The sequence below is a fragment of the Abrus precatorius genome, unplaced genomic scaffold, assembly GCF_003935025.1.
Source record: "Abrus precatorius isolate BTA unplaced genomic scaffold, Abrus_2018 Scaffold9, whole genome shotgun sequence".
In the NCBI taxonomy this organism is placed as follows: Eukaryota; Viridiplantae; Streptophyta; class Magnoliopsida; order Fabales; family Fabaceae; genus Abrus; species Abrus precatorius.
This window is the reverse complement of record NW_020874439.1, coordinates 26,130,868-26,150,439: the sequence shown is the minus strand read 5'-3', so window position 1 is coordinate 26,150,439 and position 19,572 is coordinate 26,130,868. Positions and strand designations below refer to the sequence as shown.

The 19,572-nt window shown below is 33.6% G+C and overlaps 2 protein-coding genes across 2 annotated transcripts; one reads left to right on the top strand and one right to left on the bottom strand.

The window, feature by feature from the left end:
• Positions 1-4,165: 4,165 nt before the first annotated feature.
• Positions 4,166-12,851, bottom strand: LOC113851417 (plant UBX domain-containing protein 8-like). The gene is made up of 11 exons (XM_027481883.1): positions 12,763-12,851; positions 12,549-12,610; positions 11,889-12,402; positions 11,708-11,791; positions 11,509-11,622; positions 10,843-10,965; positions 10,527-10,736; positions 10,330-10,449; positions 8,494-8,637; positions 5,015-5,071; positions 4,166-4,304 (listed from the first exon to the last, which is right to left on the bottom strand). The coding sequence occupies exons 1-11, from the start codon at positions 12,838-12,840 to the stop codon at positions 4,197-4,199; spliced, it is 1,614 nt and encodes a 537-aa protein (XP_027337684.1). The 5' UTR covers positions 12,841-12,851; the 3' UTR covers positions 4,166-4,196.
• A 1,991-nt stretch (positions 12,852-14,842) lies between these two features.
• Positions 14,843-19,202, top strand: LOC113849636 (COP9 signalosome complex subunit 1). Its single transcript, XM_027479677.1, has 6 exons — positions 14,843-15,443; positions 16,716-17,036; positions 17,477-17,593; positions 17,705-17,790; positions 18,271-18,505; positions 18,736-19,202. The coding sequence occupies exons 1-6, from the start codon at positions 15,045-15,047 to the stop codon at positions 18,910-18,912; spliced, it is 1,335 nt and encodes a 444-aa protein (XP_027335478.1). The 5' UTR covers positions 14,843-15,044; the 3' UTR covers positions 18,913-19,202.
• Positions 19,203-19,572: the final 370 nt, after the last annotated feature.

Genomic DNA, 19,572 nt, shown 5'->3' with positions numbered 1-19,572 from the left:
TACCCTTTGTTTCTACAATTTTTTAAATTATTAAATAAAAAATATTTGATATAATAATAAATAAATATTTTTGTTTAATACTTATTTAGGAGAAAGACATAATAAAGCTGCAGTTTGAAATCAACGATATTTTCTTGTCTTTAACATGTTCCCCTGAATTTTAACCTTTTATTTCAATTTTGCTTTGGTCAAAAACTAAATCTAAACTTGGAATATGCAAAATTTTGCACAATGTGGGTGGGGGTGTTTTATCAACGAGAATGGAGGTGCAGGAAAAGCATCTATTACAGAGCCTTCCCGCGTGTATGTGTAAAGGTATTTTCAATAGCTACCTTTTTAATAGTATCCATTGAACCTTGCACGTTTTAACAACTAATTTAATTACCTATAACGGGAGAACCTACCTATAAATTTCTTGCAAAGTAAACATTACACTATACTATATTAATAAAAAGTTTCAAGTTTTTCAAACTACAAATAATAATGAGTTATGAAACCTCAATTTTAGCTCTGTTACGATCGAGAGCCTGGTCAATGGTCTGATGCAATCACTAGCATAATACCTTGTCAAATAGTCACAAAGTTCAAACAAAATTTTTATTTCGATATCCAAAGTCAAACTTGTTACTAATGGCCTTCAATGAAGGAAGGAATAGAGATACCATTAGGTACTTAAATAATGGGAGATAGTTTACATTCCTGAATTACAACATCAAAACCAAAGACAGTAAGATTAACTCTTCTCTTAAGCCAATTTATAGCATCATTAACCAAGGTCAATTGCCTCATGAGAAATGCTAATGACACATTATTTTGAATTCATTCTTTATGATTTGTCTCTTTTTTTTTTAAGAAGTCAAACATTTATCTCATAAATTTATTATTTTAAAATGATATTTTGACCTTAAAAAAAAAAGTCAGTCCCATAAAGTGTGTTCCCATAAAGTGTGTTATTCAAGAGTATGTTGTTAAAGTTCCTTATTGCATCATTACTTGTCATATCATGGTTACTGGTTCCAGAATGCTTGATGTTGTAAGCGATGGGTAGATATTTTAAGCTTTAAGAAAATAGAGGTTTGAGGCCATCACCATTAGATAATTTCATCATAATATTAGCATTTGGTATTGATTTCTTGAGGGCATAGAAATTGTTTTCAACCATTACATGAAATTTATACAAAGTGGATGATCCATAGTTTCCTGAATAACAGCTGGAAGAGGAACACCGAGTCTTAAAATCATCGACTCTAAGCAGAAATGCTATCTTATGTGCTTCACTGACACTACAAGCAACTTTAGGCTTTCACTATACATGGAAGTCACATCTAGCTTAAACAATTGCAAAGTTAAATCAATCTAAATTATCGACCTTAAGAAAACGGTGCTTTATGATCAAATAGCTACCTTAGCTTGGATAGTAGGACATAAAGGGAAGGCACCCTTCTTTGCAAAATCTTCCTGGCCAGAATGCTTCATAATTAAATAACCCAGTTATAACATTGGCAACATTCAGCCAATTATAGCTGCTTAATTTAGATAATAACACCATGTTAGAAACCATGTGAAGCAATAAAGGGAGTACAATTATTACAACTTTTTTTCATTTCAGAAATACAGAAAGTTGAAAAATGTGATATGGTTATCATTAAACACTTCTATGTAAATTTTAGGATCAACCTATTGAATATCAAACCATTATAAATATTCAGAAAGAAATAAATCCGTGATACAAGATTTGTCCAACTTAAGTACATATTATATAAACAATTGTCAAAGAATGCATATCAAGACGTCAAATATATTTAATCATTATTGGTTTAAGAAATTTTGAAGATTGAACGCAGGGCATTACATCTCCTATGATAATTGTCATCAAATACTAGACAATTCCTTAAGATTGAGACGCTTGGCAGACACAAAGTCGGAAATGAAAAAGTAAAAAACATCCAAAGTGAAACACAATTCAAGCTGAAATGAATATTCTGCTTAGTTAGTTAGCGTAAAATTGCTTCCACTGCAACAGATCTCATCCCATGACTCAAACTTTGACTTTTCTGTCAGTGTGGTCTAACTTGATATCAATCTATAAGGACTAAACTAGCTCCCCAAAAAATGGATCCGATGTTTCTGAAAGGGGCTACACAACACACCATATTTTTACCATTCGATTTTCACCCATCCATTTTCATATCAGCAGGCTTTGAGTTTGGACATTTCGGTTTAAGGGTCACATCCTGATCTCATTTTTGGGACACAAGACCATGGAATGAAGGGTCAGGTCGGTTTGGTTCCGTTCGGTTCGAGTTGTTTTAGTTGCATTTACTCTGGAGTGAAAAGGGTTAAAAGAACCATAAAAAACCGGTTTGCAAAAGATCTTTTTAAGTTTCGAATTGAAGTAAAGAACAATTATTGAAATATGAAACTTTACTGTCGTCTTATTCATTTGAAAGCATGAGGCTTTTTGATCAATGATTTAATTAGACTTTGCATTATTAAACTACCAAACTTCTTTTCGATTCACTTTGGGGCCGTGATAAGCTGTTTTGTAGTTTATGACTCTGTTGTTTGTTGCACAATTAGTATAAAGTGCAATTAAAATAGATATACCTCTTGTTAAAAACAAAAAGTTATTATTGTATGATCTCGGCTACTCACGTTGCGCTAACTGTCAAAAATTTGCTTATTTCTTTTGAGATGTCAACATGTTCTATGTGGTTTTTGGTGTGGTTATATCTGCAGTAACATCTATTAACAACATAGGAACGAAACCATGGCGATTATTTGTAACATGGCATGTGTCCATCTATGAAAAATACTTTAAAGTAAAAACTAACCACATGAGACATTTGTAGTTAACAGATTTATTTTGCATGGCATTTTTCATTGAAAAGTGTTATCCAACATTCTAAGCACACTGGTTAAAGAATTAAAACTAGAAACTTTTTACTCCAAAACACAATAATGCACTCACTCCTGTAATTTCTAATGCATAATAACGTGATTAAAAAAAACACTATTTATTGATTCCTTAACCGATGTTCAAGGCACTAGTTAGCAAGGCTTTTTTATTTTGTTTGGCAATCTGACAAATTGCAATTGTTGAAAACTGGGGAACATAGTTTTCTGTCTCGTGAAATTTTAACATTGTCATTTGCACCAATTGATACTCATGAAGTCCTGGTTTAATTTGCTCTTGAACTTTGTTCCTGCATTGATTGGAATGCGTCAATCAGGCTTCCTTGTCCTGCAAGAACCCATCAGATGGATCACTGCTCATATTGCTTACATTCCATGGAGCCAGTATGATACATCCACTAGTCCCTAACAGTAAGTTTTTCACATTCTTAAAGCAGTCAGTGAATGTCTGAGCGTGACACTGCATTGTTTTCTGTTTCTGGCAGATGGAAATTATTTGAGTTGATGGAGTTCTAGTCCTGGGGGAATTGAATTTTATCAGGGCCACCAAATAAACTGGTGGAAACACTGGAAAGGCTGGGAAAGGAAAATTCACGCCTTTGCTCCAGTTCAATATTTTCATCCCTTTATATCAACAAGAATCGAGGGCAAGAAAATGGGGCAATTGAAAAAAGTTTATTTTTTATAAACTCTTAAAAAATAAATTACTTTTTATACATCCTTAACGGGTATATAAATTAAGTGGGCACATACTCTGACATTGCTGAAATGTAATTTTGGCAACCACTTCGACTACGAAGCTCTTCAAACTTCAATAAGCAAGCCCCAATTCCATTTCATAAGGCTACGAACAAGAGCATGATTGGCACCACCCCAATCAAAGGGATTGTAATAATCATGTTAAATTCACAAACAAACAAAAAAAGACTACATAAATCTTGAACCACTTCAGTTATTTTCAAGTCGTTTGAATCGTGATTACTTAAATTCAAGATGTAAAAAAGATAGAAAATTTGCACTCAATTTGTTTCACTACTCTCAAACTAAAATCAACCTTTTCATTTCCTAAATGATTAAAGCATGTTCAGCCAACAATCGATTCTTACATATCAAAATATAATACTTGACAAGTAACCCCCCTTTCCCCACAATTGTTTGCAATGAATATCATCCGTCTAGTTTTGTTTAATCGCTACAAGGTGAGAATCCTTCGATATTTATTTTTTTCTCGTTCAAATCTATGCATACAGACCAGGATACTTACAGGAAAATAGCTGAAACTAAATCAACTCCAGAAACAAAGCCTCATTCTTGTTACTTAGGCCTATTTCATTCAAGGTTGATGAGCTATCATTCACGCTAAAGGCACGTCGTGGGTATGACTTTACCTGTTCAAATATCCAAGCAATGATAGTCGATTATTTTTACATCTCAGTCACAGGGATCATATGCATCCTAAATATAAATTAATGATCAAGAATTGTTCCCATACAACGAAAAATCATTTAACTGAAAGAAATGTATTACAATAATCCATGAAAAAAAAAAAAAAACCTGAGTGCCATCATCCATGCCTTGTCAGTTTTATAGAAAATCATTACAGTCAATGAATTAATTTTAGGATGTGTTGTCAGAATGTATAATAAATGTATTAATGGATCACCCAACACAGACAAGAGTGTGAAAAATATGAAAATCAATATATTCTGAAATGATAACATCATATTAACTTGTTTTAAATATTGTCAAGTTGTCAACCAATTTAAGTAAATGCATTCCCAAGTATTTATTAGATATAAACTCGAACCAACATAACTCAGGTCTCAGGACATGGACATGTGCCCAGAAACAATAGTCACAGATTCATCCTAGTCTGTTTAGATCATATTCTATCAAGCATGGAGTTGGATAATCAACATGAAAAAATTACAGTAACAAAACCACAGAGTAATCAGTTATCTATGAAGGTAACTCAGTTGATGACAGAATATTCCACCACAACTAAACAATACCTTCAGTTACACCATTGACAGAAACCATCGTAATAACATAAAAGGTTCAACACAGAAATCAAGTGGATAGGGAATGAGACACTCACAACTCTATAGGTCCCAGGCTTCAGTGCTCCATGAATGTTTATGAAATCAAAAAGAAGCTACCAAGATAGAAAAACAAAAATCCATTAGCCAAGATAAGTATGCCAAAAGAAGGTTTATATGAGTAATAACAAATCATTTGTTAATTTTGCTAGCATTATTAATTAGTCCCTTCCAATGGTGTATGGGAAAAGTGCTAGACTACATTTAATGTGAGATGAAGTTTAAAACTTCCAATGGTCCAAAATCTACTAGATACGAAACATTACTCTCATGTTGTTGACCTAGATATTTTCTTACATGTTTTAGAATTTATTTTTGAATTATTTTTAAATATGGAGGGAATTATTGGAAGTAATTCAAAATTTTAATATTTCAAGAAGTCCATCTAGAAGTAGTTGTTTTAAATAGATAATATCTGAATTGATCTTCTAACTTGTTAGATACATTATTTTATCAGTTAACAATCTTATCTTTATCTTATCTCTACTACGAAGAAAAAGTTTCTTAATTTCTTTTTACCTGGTATTAACTACAACTAACAGTAGGCATGGTTTGAAAAATTCCTTTCTCTCACACCCCTTCTCTTTTTCTATATTGTGAGTAAATCCTTAAGAATAAGGTCCAACGTGTCTCAGGCCTTTTCTCTCTAACATTTTTTGTGATTGTAAGTTAAGACCAATGTCCAACATGACATGCCATTTTTCTCTTAACATTTTTTGTGGTTGTAGATTAATTCTCCAACACATACACCATCCTGGAGTAGACTTTCAAGTGTCTGGCCGGTTAGCCCAAGTAACATGTTTGCTAACAATTATAAGATGCCTTGCACTATGAAATGTTTGCTAAATGCCGAGGTGATTGCATGGATTTGTTAACTGTTTGGACAGCACATGAAATGTCTAGTGATTGCGAAGTATATGAGGCTGCCAACTAGCTTCTCATATAAAGTAGGATCTTCAAGGAGTGTGACTTCATCATCCCTATAGTTGACCTTAACTTCCATTGGGGTGTTAACAACAAGTGTGTTTTGCAAACTAGCTAACACAACCAGATCCTATATGTACTTTTGTTGAATAAAAAAGAACTGCTTAAGGTTGATGATGTACCTCTAATCCCAAAAAGTAGGTGAGGTAGCTAAGATCTTCCATGTGAAAAGTATATTGCAGTTGCTGTTGAATTGCAACAATGCCTTTTGTATCTGAAGCAGTAACCACAATGTCATCTACATAAGCAAATAAAGCCACTATACCCTTAGACATCCTCTGTCGGGAAAGAGATGGGTGTCATACTAACTTTGTGTAAACAAAAATCCAAGGAGAGGACCAAAATTTTTCAAACTATACTCATGGTGCTTGCTTCAAACCATACAAAGATCTTTTTAGTGCAAACTACATTTGGAAAGGAAATTGGCATATCAGTCAGAAGTTAGATGTAAACTTCCTCTTTATGATCATCATGGAGCTGCATTCTTTACATCCATTTGATACAATGGCCATGATTGAAATGCAGCAATTGTGAGAATGGTTCTCATTGTAGTCATCTTGGCTACCTATGAAAAGGTCTCGTTGTAGTCAAGTCCATACTTTTGTTTACTACCAAGAGCAACCAAATGAGCCTTGTGACTATCAATGGATCCATCTACACAAAGCTTGACAAAAGATACAAACTTATTGCCAAGGTGGGTTTGACTGATTTTGGGTAGGGAACAACATCCCAGGTTTAGTTTTCGTCAATCACAAGAAATTTGGTTTCAATAGCTTTCTACCTCCACTCATGCACCACAACTATCGTCAACTAGTTGACCAAAGTGGAGGAAATATCATCGATGGCTCCGATGGACAAATGGTTCCCATCAAGCATATATGAAATTTAAGATTTCTAGTATATACGTTTATCATAAGAAAATGAGAACTATTTGTCATATGATTTGAAGCTCCAAAATCAAAGTACCAAGGAGAAATTTTGGGTAAGATTCTACTGGACATACCTAAAGCTAAAAGGAAAAAAGAATTGTTTGTCGAATCATTTCAAGGGTCATAAATTCCGCAGCAGCATTTGTGAGGTAGAGTTGTATCCAATGAACTATTGGCACTAGAGGAACCAATTGAGGCCAGAAAAACTATTGCTGATTTTTTTGGAGGTCGAATGGGATATTCTTTTATCATTGCAAAATTTTTGTTGATAGTTAGAGGCATAATGACCAAATTCTTTGCAACAAAATCATTGAATATTGCTCAAGTCACATCCTTTTGGCTTGCCATGTGCTGCATACACCACTAGTACAAATTTGGATTTTGTTGCTCCAAGATTGTCATAGTGGAAAGATGTTCTTCATGAAACAACTCAATGAGCAAGGTATTCAAGGATGGGGTAGGTTCTCAGTTCATAAGGTTGGATCAAGTATCCTTAAATTCATGCTCTGAATTATCTTAAGAAATTGGTCTCATTTTGTAGTCTTGTGGACAGATTGAATTGAACTAAGACCTCCAGAAGAAACATTTTAACAGATTATATCAGCATATTTAGCTCAAAGATTCATCAAACTATAATAGAATTTTGAGACAGACAGATTTTCCTATTGAAAAATAGTGATCTCATGTTCAAGTTGAAATTGATGAGCAGTATTATTTTGAGTATAGATTTTTTTCAGGCAAGCCCATGTGTCAGCAGTAGTTTTGGTAGGCTGAAGATTCAAGACAATGTCTTGCTCAATAAATCCTAGAATCCATGCCATAACCTGGGCATCTTATACAGTCCACTTCGCATGATCATCATTGCTTTTAGCTTTATCTAGAGCTAGAATGCAACAATCAACAAACATGGCTCCACAAATCCTTGCTGTTTACAAAAATCTAAAAATGGAACACCCCAACAGAATAATTCTTGCCATTGAGATGCAACAAGGCTTTGTACTTGTCGAAAGACATATTCTGATTTCTGAATAAACTTGAGTACAAGGAAACAAAGAACTTAAACAGGGAAACGAAAGGAAAGAGTAAGAGGGACTTGAACATAATGGAAAACTTCTAAGAACTCTAGAGCTGATCACACCAAGCTAATACCATATTAACAATGGAAGAAATGAGATAAAACTGTGTTTTCTTCTACTGGCGAATTTTTCATTATATAAGGTTTAATACAACCTAATTATCAACTTGTATGTAACAGCTATACTATTAATTACAAAGGTATGCTACAGTTACACATTTACCGCTACAAATGCCAGATTTGAAAGACCAGATGGCTGATTTTGAATGACCAGCACAAATCATGGCAGTAACAAACCAGCTGATACCCAAATCTCTTTAAAACCCTTATTCCTATTTTCTTATTGAGTTTTCTGGTTTTTCTTTCCTGTGTTGTTTCTTTGTTTAGCAGCTGCATTATCTGGTTTAATAGATTTATTTATGGTGTAAGAGCTGCACTCCATAATATTATCAACAATTTAGTTTTTACCATATTATAACATTAACTTTACCTGAAGTTTGTCCGTTTTGAGAAAACGGCGTTCACAGCGACCACCATCTGGCATTCGAACAACTATTGTAATTGCATTTTCATCATCTAATAGTGGTTCTTTGGAAAGCCTAACTTCTTTCTTGTCAAGCATCTTATCCAATTCCTGCAACCACCAAGCACACGCAATTCAGTAGTGTTTTAAAAACAGAAGGACAAGAAATCCTCCTACCTAAGCAATAAAAAAAAGTAAGAAAATGCTTGGCTTCCAAAATCCAGTTTTGAACATAAAACATATGAGCTGCCGGGAGGTGATAGGAAAACATATTTCCTTAATAAACACGATGAGGAACAAAAAGAGAGGCAAAGTGGTGTTTTTACCAAGACAAAGTGAGATTCATTTTCCAAATTGCAAATCAAATCTTATCATGAATCATACAATTCATGATCAATATTAAAAATAACATACAACTAACAAAGACATAACTCAAATTTATCATCAATAACTAAAGGACATAAATCTAAGAGAATTTAACATAAAAACTCATGCCTATATATAAAATATCATAAGAACACCAAGTGTCAAACTTTGACACTTACACCTCTTAATAATTTTTCATAAAATGTAAGATTGACTAATCCAATTGTTGGTTTGAAGGTTCTTATCGAGTAGATCAACTCAATCCAATGTTATAAATAGCAGATGGCAAGTTTGGGCAAAAAGTCAAAAAAATTGCCATAAAATTATTGCATTATAATCTATATATTATATATACAAAAAAGCTGTAAAATGTAAAGCAATAAGAAAAATAACAATATATGCCATAATCAGGAAACCTAATGATAGAAAACTAAGAAATAACATCAAATGTTTAACAAGATATCACAAGTCTCACAATAACATTGTAACATAAGTCTCAAAGCTTGTTCAGCCATGTTAAGGAGAATTGCTGCTCAACCCAAGTAATAACATAGCAGGGGTGTTAGACAAAAAAAAATGGACGAAAAGAAAAGAACTAATACTGAAATTGAGTAAAAAAATGAAAATATTAGAAAAATAAATTTGATAAGTGAAAGAAAATTAACCCAAAAGATTGAATGAAAAAGAGAATGAAAATTGATGTTGAGAAGGAAAACTGAAAAGAAAATGAGACAGAAAATTCAAGAGGAAAGCTAAGAAGGAGATTTGTGAGTGACAAGAAACAGAAAACAAAAAAAAAAAATGATGTTCATCAAAAAATAGGTCATGCCAGTGATGGCTGTGGTGATATATGGCGGCCGCATGGAGTGGGGAAGGTAAGAGAGAGAGGGAGAAGAAAGACTAAGATGAGAGAGCAGTAGCAAATACACAGCTGCAGGCTCAAAGACCATATTAGGGTCAGCAGCCTCAAAGACCACAGTTTTAGGGTCAGCCAAGTTCCCCTTGTCTGAAAGAATTTCTAAAATTTCCACAATATCCGGTATGCCGCCATGGGAAGAACAGCCACCACAGTGCCATGCCAAATGTATGATGGTTTGTCAACATATGACAAACCTAACTCAATCCTCTAAGAAAATAGCTTATTTATCTTAAGTTACACGTAAAATTCTTTTCTTCAGCACATTGGAGATAAACAAAAAAAAAAAAGGCTCTGCCCTTATCCATCTACCTAACCAACCCACCTAAGCAAGGCCCAAATGGCTATTTGTTGAATGATTCAATTAAAAAATTTGATCTTGGGTCATCTAATGTGCAAACAGTTGTAAAAATTAACATCGTACCACAAAAAACAAAAAGGAAAGAAAAAGCTTCATATCCAGAGGCACAGCTAACAGCATAAACAAAGGCAACAAATCGCCAACTCAGCAAAAGTATTACCTTTTTCTCTAGCATCTTTTCGTGTGACTCTTCTTCCTTTGAGGATTGAGTTTCAGCTTTATTGCAAGAATTTAATTCTTTTTTCTTATCAGCTCGTAGCGATGCTAGATAGTCAGCATCCTGCAAAAAATGATGACACATTATGCTATCATGTCATAAACATTGATCACACAGCCATCACAGGCAAGAATGTTAACCTGTTGTTGTTTCAGCAACCGAGTTTCAGTTAATAATTGTGAAGTAGAACAGGACAAAGACTGCACCTTGGGATCCACATATTTTTCTGGATGATGTTGCACATCAGACAAGGATGAAAATTTGTGAGAACTGTGATTGGAAATTTCACCAAAAAAAGCATTTTCAGCTAACAATGCTTCATTAAGCTCCTCGTAAGAAATACCACCCCACTACATTGTCAAATAAGGCAAGAATTTTTTAGGATAGCAATCATCAGTTTTAGAGATGAAACTTCACACATGCATCAAGCATTCTTTCTTGGGTCTGCAATGGTACCTTTTCAGCAAGAGACACGTCTTCATTCCCTTGACTATGACCACCAGCACTGTGATTCAATAAATGACCAACGACTGGTTGTGCCACATCTTGAGCTACATTTTGATTAGATGATGTTCCTAACTTTATTTGCAAAACAATATTTTGTTAGAAAGAAGAAAGCAAGATATATTGTATTTTGAAGTGAGGTTGGATTATCTAATTGCATAAATCATTTCTACAAACTACCGTCTGAATTGCTTACACTCAAATGAAAGATAATCATATTACATATGCCAATTTAAGTTAATACATTTCAAGTCTAATGGATATATTAGAACATGTCTAGTTCTGTAAATTTATAAAAAAAATTCATCTGACTATGACAAATCCATAACCTGAAATGGTTCAGTAGAAAGTGCTATGCATCTTAATACAAGAGTGGTTAGAAATCTACAGGGCCAAAACTAGGAAGAGAAAGTTGGAGGAGCCAGAACCAGAATATATAACAATAATGGCTTTCGAGTAAATCAAGAAAATTTGTAGGGGTGAAAAAACATATTTACCAATAAAATAATATGTAATATATTTTCCATAAACTTGGAATGGAAGCACCATGGCCCCCTGAATACCCATGCATTTTCAGTGTGTATATGAAATATATAATCAGGGTTACAAGATATGCACCTCTAAGCTACTACTGTTGGTTTTCTTTCCCTTAGCTAGTGAATCATGAACTCCAAGCCCTTCCTTTTCTTCTATTGCTAGAAGTTCGTGTAATGCTTTCTCTTTCTCTGCTGTCTAAATTCAATGTAATGGAACTAAGAATCAGAAAGATTAGGAAAGAAGAAATTGAATCATACATTTAAATAAAACATTCAAAAACCTCTAAGGACAATGAAATTGCATGAGCCAAATCATCATCTTCTTGTTGAAAATGACTTTGACGAAGACCACCATCAGATGAATCCTAAAATATAATGTTATTGAAGGGGGAATTTTAGAAGGCATAAAGAAATAGAAGTAAAAACAACATGGTAAGCTTCATGCTATGACTACGAGTATACATTAAAAGCATCCAATTGCTCCCACGAAGAACCTTCTCTCCTCTGTGTTTTTGAGGCCTCTATTGCTGCTTGAATCATTGCTTCCTCTATTTCATTATCAGGAACATCTGAGGTGTTTGACTGAGTTGAAGTGTATGCATTCTGATCATCATCTGTCCCATGAATTCCTTGACCACGAGATGATACATTTCCAGTCACATATGCATCTGTAGAGCTCAATCCTGATTGATGACGTGGCTCAAATGCCCTACTGATTCCTGCAGTAACTCCCCTCGCCTCCCCTGGATGGGAAGTATATGGCGATGCATGACTTGTAAATGCAGTAGCACCAATCCCATTATATAGATCTCTAAGTTCTCTCCTATAATTTGGGTCAAGAAGTAGTGAAGGTCTAAAGCTCCTAGCAGCATTGAGAAAGGGCACAATTCCACGTGATCCAACATTGTTTTGATTACTAGCACCAGAGTAATTATAGTGTGGGGCAGCAGAAAGATCTTGTCCTTGACCCGATAATCTAGTAAATACAAGTAGAAAAATAAATCACAGAAAATTTAGCTAGATCATGTTTGGTAAAGATTTCAATTTCCAATAAATATTGAGAGGCTATGGAAAACTAAAATAAAACAAAATAAAGCAATTCTATGAACCACGTTGCCATACATGTGCCTATCCGCTTCAAGAAAATGAGCGTTAACCGCTTCATTTAGATTGCCTCCATATTCCTGTAGAGCAGTTAAAAAAACGCATTATGACTCCCTAAATTCACATAAACGATAACAGTAATGTAACTGCAAATAACGGATCACATTAACAAAGATTAATGCTAAACAAACAAGCAACTTTCTTTTTTTATTGAAAGTAAAGAGTATTCAACCTCTAGTTTCTGGACGGCGACGAACTCTGGTGCACCGGTGATTCGCATGAAAGCTACGACGGCTTCCGGCGTCGCCATTGCTCGCTCGATCTCTGGGAGGAACCAAGAAGTAAGTTTCTGTAAAGTGAGGTTAGTGTCTATTATTATGCCAATTATGGGAATGCGCGCCACCTTTCCTCATTCATTCAACTTTTTTGTGTTTCTATTAGCCGTGTAACAAAAGTAGCACTCAACGCTAATAATTCCCAATTGATTTCAATACCCTTTAAGAGTTGAATTTAGAATTTACCAACAAGGGCATAATCGTCTCACGAAGAACTACATCTAGACTTACATTAATATAAAAAAATGCTTCTTCATGATAAAATTTTATTAAAAAATAAGATTTTTTTTAATTTTTATTTTAATGTAATAATAATTCTATTTTTAATGAAATATGGTTAATTTTTGAATGGTTAGTAAAATTATTTTTTAAGATTAATAAAACTGTTGTACATATTAGAAGAAAAAAAACTGGTGCTACATAATTTTTTTCAAATAGTATTATTTTAAGTAACTCACTATATTTAATTTTATATATAACAAATACTATTTTAAGTAATAGTAGTGTGGGACAGTAGAAAGATACTAGTGTTTTCAAAGTATTTGTGATATCTGAATTTTAACAAACACTGATTCTATTTTAAAAAAACTTTTGTATTTGACCTGATAATCTAGTCACAAGAAACAACTGAATAAGTAAAGAAAAATAAAAGTAGAAAAATAAATCACAGAAAATTTAGCTTCTTAGATTATGTTTGGCAAAATTATTAAGATTTCAATTTCCAAGAAATATTGAGAGGCTATGAAAAACTAAAATTAAACAAAATAAAGCAATTCTATGAACCACATTGCCATACATGTATCTGTCCATCCGCTTCAAGAAAATAATTACAAATGTAACTGCAAATATCAGACACTACCATAATTTCACATTATACGACGGATTTTAAATAATTACAAATGAATTTGAGTGTTAAAGATGTATGGCATTTTAATTTCCATAAACAAACAAGCAACTTTCTTTTTTTATGGGATCGGCGTTTCAATTTCCATAAACGGTGGAAGAAGGAAGTGAAGAGTGTTCAACCTCTAGTTTCTGCGGCAACAAACTCTGCTGCGCTCCAGTGATTGCTCGCTCGATCTCTGGGAGGAACCAAGAAGAGAGTTTATGTAGAGTGAGGTCAGTGTCTATTACTATGCCAATGAAATAAGATTTTTTAAAATTTATAATAGGGTGAAAAGATGCTTCTTTGTAGTAAAATTTTATTAAAAAAATTATTTTTTTATAAATGTAATTATAATTTTATTTTTAATGAAATATGGTTAATTTTTTAATATTTAATAAAACTATTGTACATATTAGGAAAAAAAACTTTTGCTACATAGATTTTTCCAAATAGTATTATTTTAAGTAACTCACTATATTTAATTTTATATACAAAAAATACTATTTTAAGTAATATTAGTGTATTATTAATATAAAAATTAAAATAAAAAACAACATACTATGTGTAAAATTTAAATCAAATTTTTTTTTTCGTATATGAATATAAGCTAAATAAAATGTAAGTAAATAATGTCATATATAAGAATTAAATTTAATATTAACTTTATAAATATTTTTATATAAATACTAAAATATTAAATTCTTTATGTAAAAACTAAAAGCAATAATATCAAATATAAGATCAATTTTATAATTAAATTAATATTTTAAAATCTCATATCATTATTTATTATATCTATTATGTTAAAATTTATGTTGAAATATAAATAGCATCAATTATTATTCTTAAAGTATTGAATAAAAATGATTAAAATATAATAAGATATTCTATTTTCAATTTAAGACATTTAAAATATAATTTTTTGAAGTGTGTAAAAATATTAATTATTTTTTATCATTTTGAGATAATAAATGTTATATTTTTACTAAAAATATATTAGACATAAAATTTGTTTAATTATTTAAAAGCAAACATAACAGTTGGTTTAATAAAATAGATTATATATTAGAATGGAGTTATGACCACGCATGAAACGACCACGTTTAGTTATCTTAACGGCACTATGTAGAGAAAAAAGCGTTGAAGAAGAAGCGATCTATCTCCGTGCATAGTGACACTAGAAAGCAACCCTGACTGAGCCACCGCACCCAGGGATTAGTGAACCACACCACACAGAAACAAACCTCTCCCACAAAACCCTAACCCTAACCCTAATCCCAATCTCTCGTCGACATGGACGGCGACGACGAGACCTCGGGTCCGATGATCGACGAAATCTACGCCAACGGCGGCGGCGACGACGGTGAGAAGCGCAGCCGGCGAGCGATCATGAGCGGTGACCAGCTCGACATCGAAGCCTACGCTTCGCTCTACTCGGGGCGCACGAAGATCATGAGGCTTCTCTTCATCGCCGACAAGATGAACAACCCGGCGATGCAGCTTGAGGCGCTTCGCATGGCTTACGACGAGATTAAGAAGGGCGAGAACACGCAACTCTTCAGGGAAGTCGTGCAGAAAATCGATGGAAGGTTGGGACCTAACTACGCCATGGACACGACTTGGTGCGATGCTGTCGATCGAAGAGCTGAGCAGAAGAAGGAGAAGCTCGAGAACGAACTCAATGCCTATAGGGTATTATCTCTAATCACGCTTTTTGATTTTGATTATTTTGTAGTTAAAATTTTCTCTGCTTTTGCCCTAAAATCTATCTTATTTGCGCGTGTATGTTTTATTCGTGGATATTTGGTTTAGGCGTTAAAGTTATTTCTAAGAAACAATATATTATTTTTGCTAGAGAGCTTTTGAAAACTATGATCATTATTTATCCTAATTTAAGGATTAAGTACATGTTCAGTTTACTTTGATTATTGGGTGTTTCAAACATACGTGTCATTGATAATAATTGATAAGTGGTGTTTGCGCAGACTAAAGAGCAATTCCTTGGTTTTTTTTTTTTTTTTTTTTTCTGTGGTGGATTGCAACTTGTTTGTCGATTTCAAATTATTATTTGACTATAACATTGGTTTCTGTTAATGCTTACTGTCAACTATTGTATTTTGTATACGTTCAGCAAACTTTTGGGATATGCTGTATGTGTTTTTGGTGACAGTAGTCAGTTTCACTTTCACCTGGCCCTTTTGATACTCTCGTACTTATTTATGAAAGATAAAGACTTGTTTTTCTTCAAACGAAGCGTTCTGCAGATAGTTATATAGATGTTGTGTGCTATTAGACTGAACACTCGCATTGTTTTGTATTCGGTGGTTATGTCAGGGCTCACTACAAATGTACTACCTCTGGTCCTAAATATTAGACCCATTTTGGGAGTTTGTCATGGTATTTCTTTACAAGACCCCTTGCAAGTTGTCTCTTACATTAATTATTTTGTTACAAACAACCCCCCCTCCCCCGTTTAGTTGAGGCAAAGTGATTAATTATGTAGGAGAGTAGACGATGGGTGCCAATAATTTTAAGGGTAGTTTGAAAAAATTATCCAAATTGTCAAAAAATTTAATGTCATCGATGAAGATAACTACTTTTCTTAATTTTTGTGAAGTAGTTAAAAAAACAGTCTTATTTTAAGACCAGCGGTAGAATAAAACATGCAAGCTTATATTGTCATGTCATTTGGATTTGATATGGTGCTGAATTCTGAAGTAGTTCTTCAGTGGATCTTATGAATATGTTTTCCATAATTGACATTTTAAAGAAGCCAGATGGATGCCTCCCAAACTAAAGTCAAAAAGAATAACAAGTGAAGCTAAATGGATAGGTTTTGCTATTTGTTTCTGTTTTCAGGGATATTGTTCTCTTATACGATATTTTGATAAGACCTGCTTTTTCATAAATTGCCATTGCTTCCATGTCCTATCAATTCTTTCAGCCTGCCTTTCTTTTCTGCAGACAAATTTGATTAAAGAAAGCATTAGAATGGGATACAATGATTTTGGAGACTTTTACTATGCTCATGGTCAACTGGGGGATGCTTTTAAAAGTTATGCCCGCACCCGGGATTATTGCACTACATCCAAACACATTATTCATATGTGTATGAGTGTGATTCTGGTCAGCATTGAGATGGGTCAATTTCCTCATGTTACAAGCAATGTTAGCAAGGCAGAACAAGCACCAGAGGCCCTTGAGCCAACAACAATTGCAAAGCTACGATGTGCTGCAGGACTGGCAAATCTAGAGGCCAAAAAGTACAAGCTTGCTGCCCGGAAGGTCTGTTCTTTAGCTTTCTTTTTTACTTTACTGCTCAGGATCATCCTAAACTGGGTCATTCTAGCAATATATGAAATCCCAGATTAGAATTTTGAGGAACAACGATTCTACATTTAGGCCTAGTTTGGGTGAGATTCTCGAGAAGCACATATAGAAGATAAAACAAATAAAATCCTTCTCACAAGTTGAAATCAACTTATGCACTTCATATTTTAAAGAAGTTTACTTGAGAAAACTTTTAAAAAATAAAAGAGCATAAGTTGATTTTAACTTATGAGAAAGATTTCATTTGTTTTATTCCCCTTATCTTTTCTTCTTACATGTACTTCTAAAATTGCTCAACCAAACTGGGCTTTATTCATTTATTATTTTTTGATGTATGATAACATATTAACTTGATTGCTTATAGCTTAGGCAACCTCATTTTCGTCATAATGCAGTTTCTAGAAACGGGACCAGAACTGGGAAGTCACTATAATGAAGTCATTGCACCTCAAGATGTTGCAACATATGGAGGACTGTGTGCACTTGCAACATTTGATCGGTCAGAGTTAAAGGCAAGTACTCTGTTATACTGTTATGATTATTTTTCTTCACAATGACTGCTATGAGACATTGATGACATTGTCTTCGTGATCTTTCTGTTTTCTTTTGGTAATATTTGGCAGAGCAAAGTTATAGACAATTCCAACTTCCGCAATTTCTTAGAGTTGGTGCCTGAAGTAAGGGAACTGATAAATGATTTTTACTCAAGGTGAGTTGGTGATTTTGCTCTCTTTCTCACTAGGCATCACATTTTTTTCATGCTTAACTGAGTTAAAAATAAATCTATGAAGAATCGGTTAGGTGGAATTGCACTGGAATCTGGATAGCATAGGTACATGAAGTTCTTCATGCATGGTGCTAAGCTATATATGTCTAAAAAAATGGCCAGAGTTTTAAAAAATTATACTGCGATTTTTGCATGAAGAATGTTGACATTATTTTGTTGACAGTTAGACATAATTGATTGTTATGGGGTTGGCTATTTGTTTTGACTGATTATTGAGTTGAGATGGATAAATCTTTCAATACTTGTCTAACACAAAGTGTTAATGTTTTGTATTCACACACATTTGCTATGTCTTGCTCAAATTGTTTCTTTGCAGTGTTTTACTTTCCTCTTGTTACTTCTCTTTAACTGGCTCTCTCTGTGTGCATGTGTAAATTTTATCTCTTTTATTCCTTTTTGCAGTCACTATGCTTCATGTCTGGAATACCTTGGAAACCTCAAAGCAAACCTATTGCTTGATATACATTTGCATGACCATGTTGAGACACTCTATGATCAAATTCGTCACAAAGCACTTATCCAGTATACACACCCATTTGTTTCCGTTGATTTGAACATGATGGCTAATGCATTCAAGACAACTGTTGCCGGACTTGAGAAAGAACTTGAAGCATTGATTACTGATAATCAAATACAGGTCTGGTTGGAGTTAATATGCATTGTTTTCATGGTCCATAGCTCCACTGGGTTGTATTTATAATGGCAAAAATCTACAAATCCCAGTATTACATGCTTCTCAATTTTTTCATTTGCCTTTGGCCACCAAATTTCTTCTGAAGATAATTCTAACTTTTTTATGTTTATACAATAAAATAATCTTGATGCGATTATAACTGTATCATTTATGGAACCTATTTCACTTTGCAGGCTCGAATTGATTCGCACAACAAAATTTTGTATGCACGGCATGCAGATCAAAGGAATGCCACCTTTCAAAGGGTTCTGGAAACCGGAAGGGAATTTGACCGTGATGTTCGTTCCATGTTACTGAGATCAAATCTTATCAAGCATGACTACAATCTTAGGGCATTAAGGAAACTATGATTTTGGACTGTTGATAATGGGACCAAGGTTGCTATTTTATATATCATGTGGCATTGGTCAAATATAACGGAGCAAGTTTCTAGAGTGAAGTTAAAAAGATTTCCTTACCTTATGGTGGGTTGAGTCGAGGTTGCGAACATACATTTGTGCAAACATTTAACTGCATATTATGGTTGTTTTTGTATATACTCCCTTATAATTTTAATTAATTTGTCCCAAAGATCTTCTTTCCTTTATTCCAACCCCCTTATTTAGTGTTTTTTCTATTCAATACAACGCATCTTTTTGGGTAACACCATTCATTGTCTGGAGCTTTGATGGTTAGAAACCATTCTGTTGATCTATTTCAAATAGTCTGCAGATAAATATAATAGAGTGGGTTCTCCAAAGATCATGGTTGATATATTTACCCAATGCTTTGGTCGAAATTGCATTGAAGTTGTACTTGTGCAACGACAAAATGCTATCTGCTCAAAATTTTAGTTCAAGATTGCCTATGCAAAAATAACCAGTTGTTGTATATGACCATCGGTATTAAACTCGTATAAGTTAATGATATGACTGTATTGGCATTAACTATAATTTTTTCCACAGTAATATTTAGTACTAATTAATATCATCTCATCTTAATAATAACTTTGTGCTATCTTACGAGAGAAC